The following is an 18,302-nucleotide window of genomic DNA, read 5'->3' on the forward strand; positions in this document are numbered from 1 at the left end:
CCTCCTTTTTTTTTTTTTTTTTTCAGGCTTTGGTGAATAGTTGTCTGTAATCTTTTTGATGCTTAAGACAACTCGACAGCTATAGTCAACTTACTAAAATTATGTATAAATGGGTACTTACTTTCAGTCCAGGAAAACATTATATAAAGTGGAAAAATAGGATGTCAAATCTCTTTATCAAAAAGACTAGCAATTTTTTAAAGCATTCAAAACTTTTATTGAATGTAAGTCAGAAGTGAAGACAGATTTCACAAAGCAGAGTCGTTTTGGGGGTAAGAGATCAGGAGAAGGGCTTAGCCAGTTGAGCCACCCAGCTGCCCCAGAAGTATGTAACTTTTAGTTAACATATGTAACATTTACTAGAACATTAAATGTAAACATTTGTAAATATTCTCTGCAGTTTAAATGTCAATTAAATGCTTTTTAATGAGTTTATCAGACTCTTTGAGTTAAACAGTGACTGTATACATAAAAGACCAGCTAGGTAGAAAACATTACAAACAGGAATAAAAATTTACAAGCACTAGACTTAACCAGTACCAAATCAAACAGTGTAAGATGCAAGGTTCACACTGACAAATGAGTATGAATTCAATAAATTCAAATAAATTGCTTATAAAAAGAACTGACTAATGATGCTCACCAGCAGGTTATCTACCTCTCAGAAATTATAAACGCTGTCACTGTCTCATAGGAAGCTCACATGTAATTACTTTTGCTAGCACTTCTTCATGCTAATCAATCACACATTTTCAAGCATTATGTGTATATAGAAAAAAAGGGTAATGATTTATTTGTCCAATATTGAGCAGAGAAGTAATTTTGTCTGCTTAAAGTCATACAATATTGATTAAATCATACTGATGAGTAGCATCTTTATAATGACCTTAAAAACTGTTTATTAAATAAATCTAGATTCTAAAGACAGACACCAGTATTGCATCAAGTTACTGAAAAATGCCAACAGATCACCTTTTTTTTTTCTTAACATTTATTCATTTTGGGGAAACGGAGAGAGACAGACTCTGAGTGGGGAATGGACAGGGAGAGAGGGGGGCACAGAATCCAAAACAGGCTAAAGGATCTGAGCTGTCAGCACAGAGCCCAACATGGGACTCAAACTCATGAATCGTGAGATCATGACCTGACCTGAAGTTGGGCACTTAACCAACTGAGCCACCCAGGTGCCCCCAGCAGATCACCTTTATCATATTTTTAAATACAAATACATGCTTTTGAGCATGTTGATTGATATTTATTCATATATTATTTGACTAAAAGCTACAGAGCAAATTTTACTCTAAAATTATTAGCAAGCAAATAGTGATTTGCACATGGAATATATATTCAGTAATTATAATATTTTACAAAACTTGCAAACGTAATGTTATCTCTATTCTAGTGACTACTGCATTTTGAATGCTTAATAAATGCCAAGAACTCTGGCAAATTTCCTAGACATCTTACCTTATTTAATTCTTATTCTGTAATGTCTACACTGTGGCATTTTTCATATGTGAGCTAAAGTAGTTAAGTAAGAAAACTAGAATCCAGGAAACTAGATTATTCCAAAGTCAGTGCTCAAAGCCATTACCTATTATCAATGACAATAAGCAATGTTGTCTGCCCATATCAGAGAAATAGGCTGGCTATGACTATATAACTAAAAGTAACATATAGTCATACAGGCTCATTTGTCTAGAGGTAAACTATAACCAAATCATATAAAGTTAATGCTCATTTAAAAAGGAATAATGATAAATCATTATCATATCCATGTAGTTGCCTATCTATTTAATAGAAAGGATTCAATTTTTATTATATATTTAAAGCATTATTTTGAACTGATATATAGGCTGGATAAGGGTCATGTTATTTTCAAAAGAATACCTATGAAAAGTAATGTGTATGGGGTTTCCATATGTATTTTTTTTATAGTAAAGGCATATGTGCTTAGTTGAGTGTAAATAATAACTAGGTTGATAATTTATTTACTAATAATACTAATAGTAATAATTTACCAATACCACCACTACTAATAGTAGTAATAATATAATAAGAGTAATGATAATATATTAATAATTAATATTATTTTAACAATAATAATAATGCCACCACCACTACTACTACTGCCAATAATTGAGTACTTGCTATGTGGCAGCCATTATGCCATGTGGTTTACGAGCACATAGTAGGCATTACTATCACCAGTTTACAGAATGAGATTCAAAACGAGGTCTAGTGAGGAAATCATAAGTTTTACAAAACACACAATGAGTAAATATCTAATAGGATTCAATTCCCAAGTCTGCCTAATACCAAAAAACAAACTAACAAATAATTTAACTTTGTACCAAATTTATTTAGTTCCTGTTAAATTATTCTTACTATTTCCAAATCAATAATTTTTACTGAGACTAGTTTCAGTATAGAAGGGCCTTGTAAGACCAATGAAATTTAAAGAATTCAGTTAAAGTCTAAGACATTTCCATTTTTCTTACGAGCAATATAATCTTTAGTTGTGTCCATGAATATTCCTTAATAGTATGTATTATTGACTATAGATATTTAGTGCCTTTTGTTACATTTTCACTGTATTTAACATTAGCTACTATTGGTTATCCAGTTAAATTTGAAGTTTAAGTTTATGTATTTACCTTGTTGCATAGAAATTTGCTGGAACATTTTATAAGATATATGCCATCAGTTCCCATTTACCTATGAATAGCAGATAAATTAATAATAAATTAATGGAGCAAATAAACTAAGCTCCATTTAGTGTATACATCTAGTAAGGCACTTTGCTAACATATGTTAGCATATGTTGACCTCGTATACGAAGCAGACCTAACACTGCAGAACCTAGTCTACAGAAATCATGTATGTTATCAGAATAATGTTTGTGAGAAGAATTTTCTCTCCTGTGGGTCCTACTGAGCAGCCTGAGACATGCTTGAGACATAACAACAAAGAGAATGGAAGTCTTTAATTTAGGAAGGGGAATGAGCCTAGAGTCAGAAAAATGAGCCTGGTGCATTCAGACAGAGAGACAAATATTGAAACCATCAAGTTGTATTGTATCACCAAAAAGAAGTTTGGAAGAGCATATTTTAAGAGACAGAATGAGAAAACATAAAAGCAATTGAAAAGAACAGTCGGTGGGGTGCCTAGGTGGCTCAGTCAGTCAGGCGTCCGGGGTTCAGCCCAGGTCATGATCTCGCAGTTTGTGGGTTCAAGCCCCATATCGGGCTCTGTGCTGACAGCTAACTCAGATCCTGGAGACTGTCTTTGGAGTCTGTGTCTCCCTTTCTTTCTGTCCCTCTTCTGCTCATGCTGTCTCTCTCTCTCTCTCTCAAAAATAAATAAAACATAAAAAAAAAAGGACAGTCAGAAAAAAAGGGGAAATCAACAATGGCATTATTTTAGAAACCAAATAGAGATAGAATTTTTAAGAGTAGATGTGTAATAAAAAATAAATTTCAAGAATAAAATGTGTAAAATTATTGAGCACATTTGAGAAGGAGGATGATTAAGAAGAAATCGGTGGATTTAGTGATTAAAAGATCAGAGATAAGCTTTGCAAGAGTATATAAATACAAAGTAAAGACAACACCACACATTAACTTCTCAATTCCTAAACCTTTCTTACCACTAGGGAATCAGAATTGATTTATGTGACCAATACATACATATTGAAAGATCTGGCTTCTCTTCTGAAATAATGAAGAGAAGTAATAACTTAAGACACTTTATTTTGTATATTAAAAAAATTTAAACTGTAAACCCAATGAAAGATTAGAATGTGACTTTATGATTGAAGATTTTTGTCATATATTTGGTGGAATTGAAAGCTGTGAGTATAGGCTCTCTTTTTAAAAATTCAAGTATATATCAAAATTTGAAGCTATGTAAGTAAATGGACTTGATAAAAATACTAGATGTACATTATTTGTGTTTGTCATATGGAGTGTGTGTGTGTGTGTGTGTGTGTGTGTGCNTGTATACATAAAGTATCTATATAAGGAGATAGATCCTTCTATGTCTATATTTTCCAAGTTCCACAGTAATGTGTATTGTTGTTAGAAAGTAAGCAATGGTAGGAGCACCTGGGTGCCTCAGTCGGTTAAGCATCTGACTTTGGCTCAGGTCATGATCTCACAGTTCATGGGTTCNTTCTTTCTCCTTAAATGGTAAGATTAAGCATGCTGAAAAAGTAAAGCGAGAAAGACCCATACTTCAAAGTTTGAAACTATTGGAGTCTGAGAGTGAGGTTGATGGAGAATTTCTGCTTTATCCCATCGCTGCCATACAAATTCAAATTTAATTTTGTCTTAAGTAAATAATGGAGATAAAATTTATAACTTAAGACAGTTTTTCAAATGATTTCCTTAGAATGTTACAGTGTTTTTTTCGGACACAATTCCAAAGTCATACTTCTATATGGTGACTCTCAGTAGAAACAACAACAATAAACAATTGGAGATTAAGTGTCACTGAGTACTTTCTGTATGCTAGTACTTTTGGAAATGCTTTGCATGTATAATCTCATTCATTTTCTCAGATTCTACACGACAACCCCATGAGAAAGGTACTATTTTATTGTTATCCCCATTTTTTGCATAGAAGAAATAAGAAGAGAAATGATGCCCATGGTCCCACAACCAATAATTGGCACAGATACTCTATATCCAGGCAGTCTGACAACCCACACTTTTCAGCCCTGAATGCTATAGAAACCAGATGGAGTAGAGCCAACAAACTGAACCTCCCCTTCCTTCCTCAGGTTAATTGATGCTTTTTCTGATTACACTACCCTTGTAGGCTGTCAACTCCCAAGCTCCCTGATGCATCACTGCTGTAAATCTATACCTTAGCCATTGTAACAGTACTGTTGCCTTTTCAAATGGCAAAATCAAATTGAGCTACCTAAAAAATCTTTATAAATGAATCCAATGCAACTTGTTAGGGTGGATCCAGAGAGATTCATGAAGATATTAGATAGAGCCTATTATAAAATTCTGTGACAGAAAGTTCTCTTCCCATCAGCAAACAAAAGATCTGCTGTATAAACACACAGTTTCAAGTTGGTGATGTTCTCCTTCCTGAAAATGAAGATTTCTCTGGTCAAAAAGAAACCTTCTTTTTAAAGAAAGAGAAAGAAGAGCCTTTTCAAAATAATTCAGCCATAGTCTAGCGATTTGAGACATATGCTGGGGAAGGAGGGTGAGGGAACCTGGTCACTTTGCCCTAGATGAGATGAAAGCATGATGTTATTCTCTCAGTGACTGGGATAGAGCAGTTTTCAAGTGCCATAGCGGGTTGCATTTGTTTCTTTCAAACTTCTATTATTTTAATGTTTTTCACTCTTAAAAAAAAAAAACTAGAAAAACATAAATCTAGGGTGTTTAAGTCCTACCATCATAGGACCCTTTTTCTGATTGTTCTAATGCGTTCTGATTATTTTCTGTACTATTCGTTTCACCTTTAGCTCATGTTAATTTGTGTTCCTGTTTATATGTTCTGTTTCTCTGTAAGGCATTCACTGGTTCTTGTTGATGAAGAGGAATTACTTCTTTTGTTCAGGGCTTTCATTTTCCTTAGTAGCTGTGTTCCAACAATCCTGTGTCCTCTTCATCTTCAAGCACTATTCATTCTCTTATTGTGTCTGTTTTTCACCGATTACTGTTCCATGAAGATATTTTGTCTTGTGTAAGCAACAACTAGAAAATTCACTACCATTATAAGAAAAATATTTAGCTAAAAGTTTTAAAGCCTTTTTATGGGAATAGAAAACATGATGCTATTCAGCTTTTAATGTCCATAAAATTTACCTTGTTTCTCAATCTGTTAATAGGCGTTTACATGCCACCAAACTAATAACATTTATAAATAAGTTTTAAAGCAGTGCTACTCACCATAAAAATGTATGTAACTTTCTTCACTGAGGAGCAGTAGTTTCAAGCATGTTTAAATGTATGGAGCACTTTCAAAGCAAAATAAATAATTTGGGATCCTTGATTTATTTATTCTTTTGGAAGGAAGGGTGCATCTTATTTAGAGACATTTTATTTACTTACAAATGCTTTTCAAGAAATTATAGAATATAGAATCTATGGCAATAGAGAAAACTTATATCATTTTCACACTTCAAGTCTTAAGCCTTATACTCATACATTTTTATGACCATTGTAATTATGCTTCATGTCTACAAAGGTGAGAGAGGAGATGGTTGAATCTTCCCTGATACTAGTTAACTGAGTGACATTTCTGAGTCCTAGTTAATTCAGATTTATACTTGAATTTCTTTTTTATTTCTTTTCATGTTATTTCTTTACATTTGCACATTTAAACTTCATTCTTTGCCCCTTACAAATGATAGCCATTATTTCATTTTGTTTTCCTTAATCTCTCCTACAGAGCTAGTTCTGTCCTCCATTTTCCACTCCGTCCTTGACATTCCAGGCAGTTAGAGAGACTCATTCCTGATATAAGTTAACTGTCTTATGTTCCAAACATCTTAAAGGATTGTTCGCCTTTCCTTCTGATGTTCGTCCATACAGAGAAAATAAAGAAAGATATCCATAGATGGTCCATTAGATTTGCTCTTGTGTGCTGTTAATGTTAGACTTTAAATTGTCTTTCTAGACTACAAGTGACAGTCCTTTCCCATGAATAACAATATAAAAAATGAAATAAAACAGGACTTATTAAGTGCTTATATACTAAATACAGTATGTAGATTGACATAAACTGAAATAACTAATTACATAAATATTATAGAAGGCACAGCCACTTTAAACTTTTAAAAATATTTATTTATAAATCTAAGCTCATGCATTAGCAGTAGCTGTACATGATGACTGAATACTGAGAAATACGATTGTGTCTATTTTACATTCTAATAGCTAATACAAACTGCATTACTATATGAGTTGAACAAAAATAAAGACATGAAGAGAAAAGTATAAAGAATAACACAAATATTTCAGAACATACTACACCTGTATAAATGTGTAATTATTCATGAAATGCACTCTGGTCGTTTTACCTGGTGGGAACCTGAGTTATCTTCTAATCCAGGCTCCGCTGCGACATGGGAACACTGACACCCACTGCCTAAATTCACGGATTAAGTAGAGAAAAAACCTTGATCAGAATCTTGGCTTCCTGCTTCTTACCTGCTGAGGATTCCATGAAAAACATTTGAGTCAAAGTTCCTTTTTGTTGTTTTCATTTCCAACAGGGAGACCCACCTGCAGCTGTGCCCTGGGGTTCACTGGACCAAACTGTGGTAAGACCGTCTGTGAGGATTTCTGTCAAAATGGCGGAGCCTGCAGCGTGACTGCCGGCAACCAGCCCTCCTGCCACTGCCAGCCTGAGCACACTGGAGACAGATGCCAGTACTGTAAGTGACAGTGACTCCCACCACACAGTTCGGTAGCGTGCTTTGATGTTTACGTTCAGTAATTTTCTTATCTCTGTGCTCCCTCCATCCTCTCAATTTCAACAACCCTCTTTTTTTCAGGGTCACTCCCTCCATCACCCCAACTCCCAATAATTCTTTACGTTGTTCCTCATCCTGATCATTTTAAAGATTCTATGTTTCTTCCTTCCCTACCTCAGACTCCATAACCCATCACTGTAACTGTCCCCTTGTATATGCCCTCAATTTCCTTGTTCCTTCTTCCCCTTCTATTACACTTTCCTGGAAAACTGTAACCATGGTTAAATCCAGTTCTCCATCTCTTCCGAACTGGTGTCCCACTGCTAGATGCATCAGAAGAAGAACACATAATCATACAGACTGGTCTCACCTAGGACTTTATCACTGCTTTCAAATGAGCACTTACTATGGCTTCTAGTATTTTGCTAATCTGTTGACTCTCCTAGACATCCATGTCAAATCTTCTTTCTCCTCAAACCTCTAATACCTGCTCCCCCAATTTATCCTCAGCTCAGGAACTTGCTTTCTTAAAAAAATTATTTTATTTATTTTTTTAGACACAGAGAAAACATGCTGTGCATGTGAAGTGGGGGAAGGGCAGAGGGAGAGGGAAAGAGAATCTTAAGCAGATTCCATTCCCAACCTGATGCAGGGCTGGATCTCTGACTGTGAGATCATTACCTGAGCTGAAATCCCTCTGTCAGAGTGACAGAGCCACCTAGGTGCCCCAGGAATTTGCTTTCTGTTTCATTGATCAAAACAGAATCTATCTACAGAGAACTACCACGAGCTCTCACCATCACATCCATAAAACTACTTTATCTTATATCCATGTACTCTGTCTTCTTATGAGCAGGAACCCCATGCTACATCTAATGCTATGTTATGCACTCATATGTTAGATCCCTTTTAGCTACTTGTGGACACATCTCTTACAACTATCCCCTTCTTTATCAGCATATTCCTCTTTCCCTAGTTTTTCCTTGAACAACCTTGCCTTGTTCCCACGTCTCCTTCTACCCACAACTTTATTTCCCTCCTTTTTTTTTTTTACACTCATTACTATCCAAAATAGTAGCACTATTCTAAAGAGTTATTATACACTACACTTCTATTTTTCTTTTGACCTCACCTCTGTCAGGTTTTTATCTTCATTATTTTGCTGAAATATCTTTCATCAAAGTCAAGTTAATTAATTTATTTTATGGTCATCCATGTGCTCATATCCAATGGCCAGTTATCAATTCTTATTTTACCCCACAGTCCACAGTTAGTCACTCCCTAGTTAAAACATGGACATTTCTTTGCATTTACCATTCTCTTGTTTCCATTCCCATTTTACTGGCTGCTTCTTTTCACTGTCTTTTGCAGGTCCCTCCTCATTTCTCTGACCTTTGAACATTAGAGTGGTTGATGACTGTATTCATGCCTCCTTTTTTTCCCAAAAACACTCACTCCTTGAGCCTGTGACTTCCATATAAATTGGAACACTTTTATAAACAGTTTTAAAAATACAGTTTCACAGCCATCACCTCCAAAGATTCTGATTCTGTTAGTCTTCAATATTATTTAAAATCTTCCACTTGTGTCACATATGTGACTGAAATTGAGACCTACTACCTAATGAACTTCAACTATTGTATGATAATAGTTGTATACAACAAATGTATATCTCTAGCTAAACCTGTCACCTGAATTTCAGATTTTTATACGTAAGTATCTATTGGACAGTTTGTACTGGCTCTACATTAACTTGATTTTCTCACTCAAAATTACTTTGACCAGAGTTTTCCCTATGTCTGTAAAAGGAAACATTCACCATTCAGGGGCAAAAATCTTTGATTAATTATTTTTTTAATCTAACCCACTTTATTATTTGTTAAAGATTTTTATATTTATTTATTTTAATTCCATTATAGTTAATATACAATGGTACATTAGTTTCAGGTGTACAATATAGTAATTCAACAACCCCATCCATCGCCCAGTGCTCATGGCTGCAAGTGTACTCCTTAATCCTCATCATCTATTTTGGATTCATTCTTGACTGCTCTCTTTTTTTTTAATGCCCCAATTTCTTATTCCCTGTTTTCCTCTAAGACATACCCAGAATTTGAACACTTCTCACCAGCTCCATCCCCACTACCTTCATCAAAGCTACTGGTATTTTTTATCTGTATTATTACTAACTGATCTCCATGCTTTCTCTCTCCACCATCTCTCCCTGTGCTCAAAAGAGTAGCCACAGCTGTGTATTGTATTCATAATAAAAAGAATTTATTATATCAATCACATTTACTGAGGTCTTTCTAAATCCAGGCACTCTTGTAGTTACTCTTTTTTGCATTAATTCTAGTAATCCATTGAATCCCACTAATGAACTAAGTGTTGTTTTTATTCTCATTTTACAGAGGAGGCTACTGAGGATGCAGAGCCTCCTGAAGATGGCACAGTTAGTAAATGGGAGAGCCAAGAATCTCACTCTGGCAACCCAAGTCTTAAAGTTACTCAACATTCTGGCCCCCGGACAATTTGATATTCATTCAAGCCCTCACAGAGAGTAGCCTAGGATTCTGGTCACAGTAGGAAATACATGGAACAGCATCGAATCAAGCAGTACACACGGACTGAATTTGAGAATCAAGAACAATATTAAATATGTTCCCTCTGATGTTACAGTAGGGGGGGACACTTCTGCTGTAGCAATGAGACAGATTTGGTTGCAAATAGGTTTCCTTTTCTAAGTATATATATTTTTAAGTTTTAGTTTATTTATTTAGTTTGAGACGTGGGGAATGGGAGAAGCAGACAGAGAGGAATAGAGAATCCCAAGCAGACTCCTCGTTGTCAGCATGAGCTGAAACTCATGATCCGTGAGCTCATTACCTGAGCCAAAATCAAGAGTTAGATGTTTAACCGACTCAGCCATCCAGGTACCTCTAGGTGTATATTCTGCTCGTGTAGACCAGCCTCTTGACATATATAGATGCCACTACCTTCAGCCAATGCTCTTTTCTCATTTCTTACCTAACTTATCTCTGAAATGAGATGTGTCACAAGCCAGCAGAGTTTATCCGGCAAAAACAGTCCAGTCCTATGCAGGTATACACACTCACACATCGCTCTCCCCTCCTTCTTGTTCCTTTCAAGCTAGCTGAATATTCCAGCACAACTTCCACTTGCTGACCCATGGGTTTTTTTTTTCAGTTTCCATATTCTTACAATACTGAAAGGTTTCCACGCAAACTGGGGACATCACCAACTACTACTCCACATAATGCAAACCCTCATTACTATCCAGACTATTTTTGCTGCCTCCCCTTTATTCTAGTAAAACCACACTTATCATGCTTCTCCACATGTCCGTTTCCCTGGCATTGTGACTTTCTGCTGCTATTCTCTTCCTCTGAAATGCACTTTCTTTGGATTCTTCCTCACCTTCATCTCTCCATGCAAAATCCTATCTATCTATCCCCTTCCAGTTTAAAGGGCATTTCCTTTTTGAAGTTGTTCACATCTGCCCTTGATGTGAACAAGTTTGAATGAATCTGTTTCTCTTCTGAATTTTAAAGTTGCTGCTTCTTTACCTTTGTCTGTTTCTATTCACTTTTATCTGGTATTATTGTTAATTGTGTTCATTACTCCTATTTGTCTAAGATGACCTCTTTGAAATTGAATTACACCTAACAATGACATTTGTTGAATAAATAAGTAATCATAGATAAATAAATTTAAGCAGTTTGGAGATGAGTTAATAAAAGAACAATCAACTTAATGTATAAGAGTTACATTTAATCAGGGTACAACCATCTGGTATTTTTCTGTACAGCTTTTCTCTGTTCCCAATTGGTCCATCATCATAGGATGTTGATTTTTTTTAATTAAAAAAATTTTTAAGAAGCATTACCATGTTTTATTCTTTTTGATCTAAGTTAAAAAATTACTATGTGGCCATCATTATAGCAATTTGGTTTCTTAAAAAGAATAAATTCAGTTAGCAGATATTTTAATTGGCAACTTAATGGAATCACAGTCTGAGGTAGCCTGATGCATTATAAAAAGGCTGCATTATCATTTTATTATCACTATTAGCAGTCATAGCACTTCCCACCTTTTACTGCAAAGCACTTATTAAAATTAACCAATTAATCCTTAGACAGAGGTTAAATAACTTGCTCAAGGTCCCGAAGTAGTAATATTGTAGTCAGAATTGGACCCCAGGAGTTGTTGATCAAGATGTCAACAACAGCCCTGCAGTATGGGTGATGCTGGTCTTTGGCAGCAAAATAAGTCTGTGGACAGTGTCATTAAAGTGATAAACCCAACAGCTGACAAAAACATAATAAATTTAGGATCTATTATATGTGAGTTGGCAAGGTTCAGCGGACCTGGTATTCTGTCAAAATTGTATCTTACATATACAAAATCTTCTCTACATAAATGAAAAAATGACAGAATGGTTCATTACAGTGCCTAATTAAAGGTCCATTAGTGGGAGGTAAAACATCAGTTCTTAGTTGTGCTGAGTAAAAACATTTCACAATTCTAATGGCAATATAAAATCCTGAGGTCTAAATGCAAATTAATTTTAACAGCAGCACCCAGGGAGGAGAGACAGAGATTAAATAATGGCAAAGTAAAATTAAGTATTCTTTAAGTAAGTTGTTTAAGAACAAATATACCTCCATTTTCTGCAGATCTGGAGCAAGGATTCCTAGGATAAATCAAAAAAATATATAAGCAAGGCATTTTGAATTTAAATCTTGTTAATTTAAATGTTAAATATGAGGTTATTAATAACTACATAGTAATAACATTAGGACAAAAGGGCCAATGAGGACCAGCTCAATCTGTGTCTAAGAACTGGGTGTTAAAATCAAATAGCAATCTGTTTGTCCTCTCGTTGATATTTTTAATCAGTAATCTGCTTGAAGAACCATTATCATTTCAGTTACAGCTCAGTTTGTTAGAAATGCACCTGTATGGGGGCACCTGGGTGGCTCCGTCGGTTAAGCATCTGACTCTTGACTTTGGCTTAGGTCATGATCTCATGGTTCATGAAGTCAAGCCCCATGTATGGCTCTGCACTGACAAAGTAGAGCCTGCTTAGGATTCTCTCTCTCTCTCCCTCTCTCACTCTCCCTCCCTCACTGATGTACTCACTCTCTCCCTCTCAAAATAAATAAATAAACTTAATATATATATACCTTTATGGTTTACTCCCATTGGTTCCAATAAGTACAGACAGTAAGTATCTCAAGTTTGTAAAATTAGGGATACCCAGACAGTAATCCAAACATTTCTTCTGTAGTCTATCAAGTACCTTATAAAAGTTATGAAGTATAGATGTTGTCAGTCACATGTGATGACATCATGGGATTGTTTTTACCATTTGCTTTCCAGAGCCATTTTGCTTCACTAGTCAGTTGGTCAGTGAACATGTTTGGTGTTCACCACAGGCCTGTCACTATTGGGCATTGAAGAAACAGCTGTGTCAAAGATACTCCCTGCCCTCAAAGGGTTTACAAGCTAATGTATGATTCTGAAAAGGATATGAGTTATATTCTAAGTCATGTTACTGCAATACAGTGGCCTGCAGAAGCCAGGAAAGAGCACAGAATTCAGCCTATAGGAAAGATTTCTAGAAGGAAGTATCATGTAAGATGAGGCCAGAAGAAAGAAGCAGCTAACCAGATGAAGCGAAGCAGTGAGTGGAACAGAATTTGCAAAAGCCCAGAGGGGAAAGACTTTTGCTAATTATCTTTTCTGTTTCCATTTGATTTTCCATCCGGAGGGTCACCAAGAGAAATAATGAATCACTGAAAATGTGTAATGTAGAGGTCACAGAGAAATGTCCTGCTCTACATTACTTTACGTAATATATGAACATCTGATGTTTTACCAGATTCTCATACAACCCTGTGAAGTTAGTAGGATTAGTCCAATTTTACAATTGTCAAAATGAGGTCAAGCCATTCTCCCTAATCTACTCCATTAGAGAACATAGGAGCAATAATTTATAGCCTTGTGGGTCTGCTTCCAAAAATAGAGTCTTCAGGCATATTTTCCTGTCATTTGATATCCTGCCCATTCTGCTGAATCATTTTAGGCTCACTATGAGACCATTCAAAGCTCAGTTCACTCACTGGTTGCCAGTTTCTACTCCAGTGAAAAGAGATGTTAATAAGAAATTTTAATCTGGAGTTGATTAAGCCAATGGCAGGCCCAAACACAAGAGACCAAAGGATTTTAATAATGACCAGGAAAATAGAATTAAATGTTTCAGTTGTCTCTGTTAGTAGGAAGGCCAATTAGAACTGAGCCTAGAACCCTAAGAAAGGATCATGAGAAACTAGCTATTTAAGTATGAGAACTGCTTATTTCTTAAGTGCGCAAGTAATCACAATTCTTAGAGCATTCACAATGAGAGTGACAAAAGTATTTGGGATCCTGGGCTACTAAGAGTCCCCTGATTCTTTTTCTTTTGGTGAGAAGACAAGCACTGCTTTTACTCAACCCTCTTGCCTGGATGACTGCAACACATTTGCCGCTGTATTCTTTCTTCCAACCATGGAAACCCATTCATTGTCTCTAAAATGTGCCCCTTTATGGGGTGCCTGGGTGGCTCAGTCAGTTAAGAGTCCAACTTTGGCTTGGGCCATGATCTCATGGTTCATGGGTTTNAAATATTAAAAGTAAGTAAGAATAATTAAAAAAGTAAAATGTGCCCCTTTAAATTGTTCATACCTCTTGGCCTTTACTTGTGGGCTCCTCAATGGCTGCTGAACCTCTCTGGCCCTCCTACTTTGTCTTCTCCACTGCCTTTGCCCTAGGACAGCCAGCACTTGTCTTTGACATTTTCACTCTGTGTTTATATTATTATTCATGTTCTTGACTCTCTACCCGCCCCCCCTCCGAATATGAAACAGGCCATGATGTTTTGCATACCTCATCAATCTTGGGCCTTAATTCAGTGCTTGAATTTAGGAAAAAATATTATGTGAGTAATTGTAAACAAAGTGGAAAGGTCTTGTTTCCAGCCAGCCAGGCCCATTTTTTGTCCGTGTTCTGATAAGATTCCACTTACAAAAGTTCTAGGCCACCTTTACTGAGCAGCTCATTAAGACCTGCATTCCATGAGAAACTTTGTGCTTGTGTTTTCAGTTTGAAAAAAAAAAAAGTGTAAAAATAGAGTTATGTTTGAATTGATTAGTGTAAAAGAAAATAAATACATTTCTCATGTGACTATCATAGAGAATAATAAGCTAAGGGTAGGGTAATGTAATAATTTTATGTCTTATTCTGCATGGTTTAGAGGAAGTTGTCAGAATTATGGAGATATTGTTAAAGATAATTTTATCTAGTCTAAAACGGGAATTATTCAAAACAGAATTTTACTATAATGTTATCTAATCATTTGGAAATATAAAAATAATAAGACGGAACAGATTCAGGGATGATGTGCATATAAAAAGAATTTATTGGAAACTGAGGTAATTTTTCCCAAGCAGATGGTATGTCTTATGTGAGTCAAAGTACATATTCTGATTATTAAAATTAATGTAGTCAACTGATTACATTGAACTCTTATGGGTATTATTTATTGTTCTAGGCACTGGGAATTTATCAGTAAAAAGATTCTTTGAAGATACTTGGCCCCATTATTTTTGGTGAATAAAACAAACCAATTGCATATCTTTGTAGATTAAAAGCCAGACACAGCTGCAACTTAAATTTCTGTAGTCAGAAAGGATCACAGATCAGAAATGGACTTTATTCCATGTTATTTAGAAGCATACCACTATTTTTTTATGCAACTTTTTCAAATTCCAATAACATGTTTCTAAAGTGAACTATGGATAAACTTTTAATTCTATGCCGTGCATGCCCAACTTACACTTGGAATATTAGTAATGATGTTTAATGATTTCAGTACCTATTATTGAAAAAAATCTTTTATTTAAGAATGTTTAATTACTTTTTTGGTATCATAGCAGTAACTTTTTCCATGCCAGCTTCATTTGATTTGAGGCAACTTTAATCTCACAATACTCTTAAAACAGTGTGCTTCACCCAGTAATCGGGCCACGCTTAGATGGTTTATTCTACTTTTATGCTACATTAGAGCTACTGATAAGTATTTACTCTTCTTTTTTTCCAATCTAAGGAAGAATATAATTACAAATTAATATAAAAGATAATGAAAGGCAGCCTTAAAGCTGGTTATTTAAAGATAGAAAATAACTTGTCACACACTAAGTAATGGTGGCTAACTGTCTAAAGAGGGATTTATATTGAAATAAACTGAACATGCCCAATTGGGAGCCCTCATAAAGGAAGAAGGGAAGAGAGGAAGACAGTAAGGGAAGGGAGGAAATAAGGAAGGAGGGAAGGAAAGAAGGCAGGCAGGCTTTGTATGAATGGAAGTCATCCATGATTGTGATTCTGCTATACTTCATGTTAAGTAAACTGAATGGATTCATAAATAATTATCTGCAAATAGAATTGTGTATTTGAAAATAATATATTACACAAATCATGCACAGATAGAGACATAGATTGAACACAAAACATTTACTTGAGGCTTACCGCAAACCAAGCAAATTGTTTCTAGTTAAATGCGTTTGCTAACATCACGTTTAAAACAATTAATTTAAATGTAAATTTAAGAGTAAATTTGAAACACATTATTTATAACAGATTTGGAATGTCAACTGACATGTTTTGAAAAAAATGCAATAAGTCAGCAATCTTTAAATACTTTAATAGGGGCACCTGGGTGGCTCAGTCGGTTAAGCATCCCACTTCGGCTCAGGTTATGATCTCATGGTTCGTGGGTTCGAGCCCCATGTCAGGCTCTGTGCAGACAGCTAGCTCAGAGCCTGGAGCCTGCTTCAGATTCTGTATCTCCCTCTCTCTCTGACCCTCCCCTGTTCACACTGTCTCTCAGAAATAATTTTTTTTTTAATTAAAAAAATAAAATAAATACTTTAATAATGTTTTAATTTATTTATTTTGAGAGAGAGAGGGCACATGAGTAGGTGAAGGGCAGAGAGAGGGGGAGACTGATAATCCCAAGCAGGCACCATGCTGTTAGCACAGAGCAGAATGCAGGGCTCTATCTCATGAACCATGAGATCATGACCTGAGATAAAATCAAGAGTCAGATGCTTAACCTACTGAGCCACCCAGGCACCCCAGGAATCTTAAATCCTTTAAATAGAAGAAAACAAAAGAAGATTCCTATCTTATAGTTAATATGATAATCATGTTTTTCAATTAAAGATTTTGTCACTACAAGCTGTTATTCTTAGTACTCTCTTTTATGCAAAAAATGGCCTCTTTGGATAGTAAATACTAGGCTAGAAAAAAATTTATTATTGATAAAAGTGGCAAAAGAATAAATATGCCATTAGTAGTTCACAAGGTGAAAAATAAAATAAAAATCTCCAAGTCTTAAACTCATAGCTTTTGAGTCCCAAGTGCAAAAGGTTAGAGAAAAGTGGGTGGACTTATAATTTACCTTATGATTATGTAACCCATCAGGTAAAGAAGAGACTTTTGTTTTAATCAAAACAGTGCATTAATAATAGTATTTATTTGTTCAATATTATTCTCATGAATACAAAAATATAATTACAAGTTTGATTTCAATAAATAAATATATTTTAAGATCCATCATTTTCCAACAGATGAAGTAATAGTAAAGAGCAAAAGTTAAATAAAAAAGAGATTTTTCATTACATAAATGCTATATGTAAATTAAGTATCAAGAGAAAAAAAACATTTATTGGGGGTTGCCACCGGTGAATCAGATACATCTTAAGTATAAGGCGCTTTGAGAAATAGAAAATCACTTGGTTCAGAATACTAGAAGATTAATACAAAAATCAAGTAACTGAATTTGAATTTTTAGATTTACATTACCACTTGAATATCCATGACTAAAACCATGGTAACAATATAATTGAATTTTCAATTTGATTAAGTAACTTGTACCTTATTAGTTTTTAGAAATGAGAAAAATCTATATTGTAATAATCTGAGGGCAAGCTCTTCTTGAAAATCAATGGATATAAATAATCGATACAGTGGTAGAAACAAACAAATTGTTATCGGTGTGACCATTTAATGAATGGCACCTTATTTAACTGACTACTAAATTATTGTCTGAGTCCAAGAACTCATGTCACTGCCGTGGTAACTTCCAGACCAAGATGACAAGAAGTATGCGAGAAAATTCAACTCCAGATTTCCTCTTACTTACTTCTTAGTATAGACACTTCTTAGTATGGGCTTCTGATCCTTTTAAGAATATCTTTCCCAAACAAACAAATACATAACTGGTAATTTAATTTCAGTAAGTTTCTGGAACTTCACTGAAAATACTAAATTCACTCTTCTGGAATCTTTCAAGCTAGAATCCTGATATGAGGAAGAAATATTTAGAAGGATGATATGGAATTTTTAAAAAATTTCAGATCATTTAAAACTATATAAAGTAGAAACTTGTGGACTGACAAATAGTGTCAACTTTGAATTTCTAATTATTTTCATCATCATAGGTGACATTCACATGATTTATAAAATAAATAATAATAATTAAACCTATCTGCTTCTCAGAGTTGGAAGTTTCAAGTGAGACAAAGCCCTCTGCAAATTTTTAAATCAAACACTTTTTTTAAATTTTTAATTTTTTTTAAATTCATTTATTTAATTTGAGAGGGTGAGAGGCAGAAAGGGAGCGAGAGAATTCGAGGGAGGCCCTGGGCTTGAACCCACCAATTGTGAGATTGTGACCTGGACTGAAACCAAGAGTTGGACACTTAAACAACTGAGCCACCTAGGCACCAATAAG

The 18,302-nt window shown here is 35.0% G+C and overlaps 1 protein-coding gene across 1 annotated transcript in view; it reads left to right on the forward strand.

Annotated features, from left to right (window-relative positions):
- The window catches only part of LRP1B (LDL receptor related protein 1B), a 1,854,983-nt gene that overhangs the window by 1,778,857 nt on the left and 57,824 nt on the right, over positions 1-18,302 (forward strand). The window contains exon 84 of the mRNA XM_077767810.1: positions 7,244-7,405. Within this exon, the coding sequence (XP_077623936.1) occupies positions 7,244-7,405 (162 nt within the window). The remainder of the gene's footprint in view (positions 1-7,243; positions 7,406-18,302) is intronic.

The sequence above is a fragment of the Crocuta crocuta genome, unplaced genomic scaffold (assembly GCF_008692635.1).
Source record: "Crocuta crocuta isolate KB4526 unplaced genomic scaffold, BGI_CrCroc_1.0 scaffold154, whole genome shotgun sequence".
In the NCBI taxonomy this organism is placed as follows: Eukaryota; Metazoa; Chordata; class Mammalia; order Carnivora; family Hyaenidae; genus Crocuta; species Crocuta crocuta.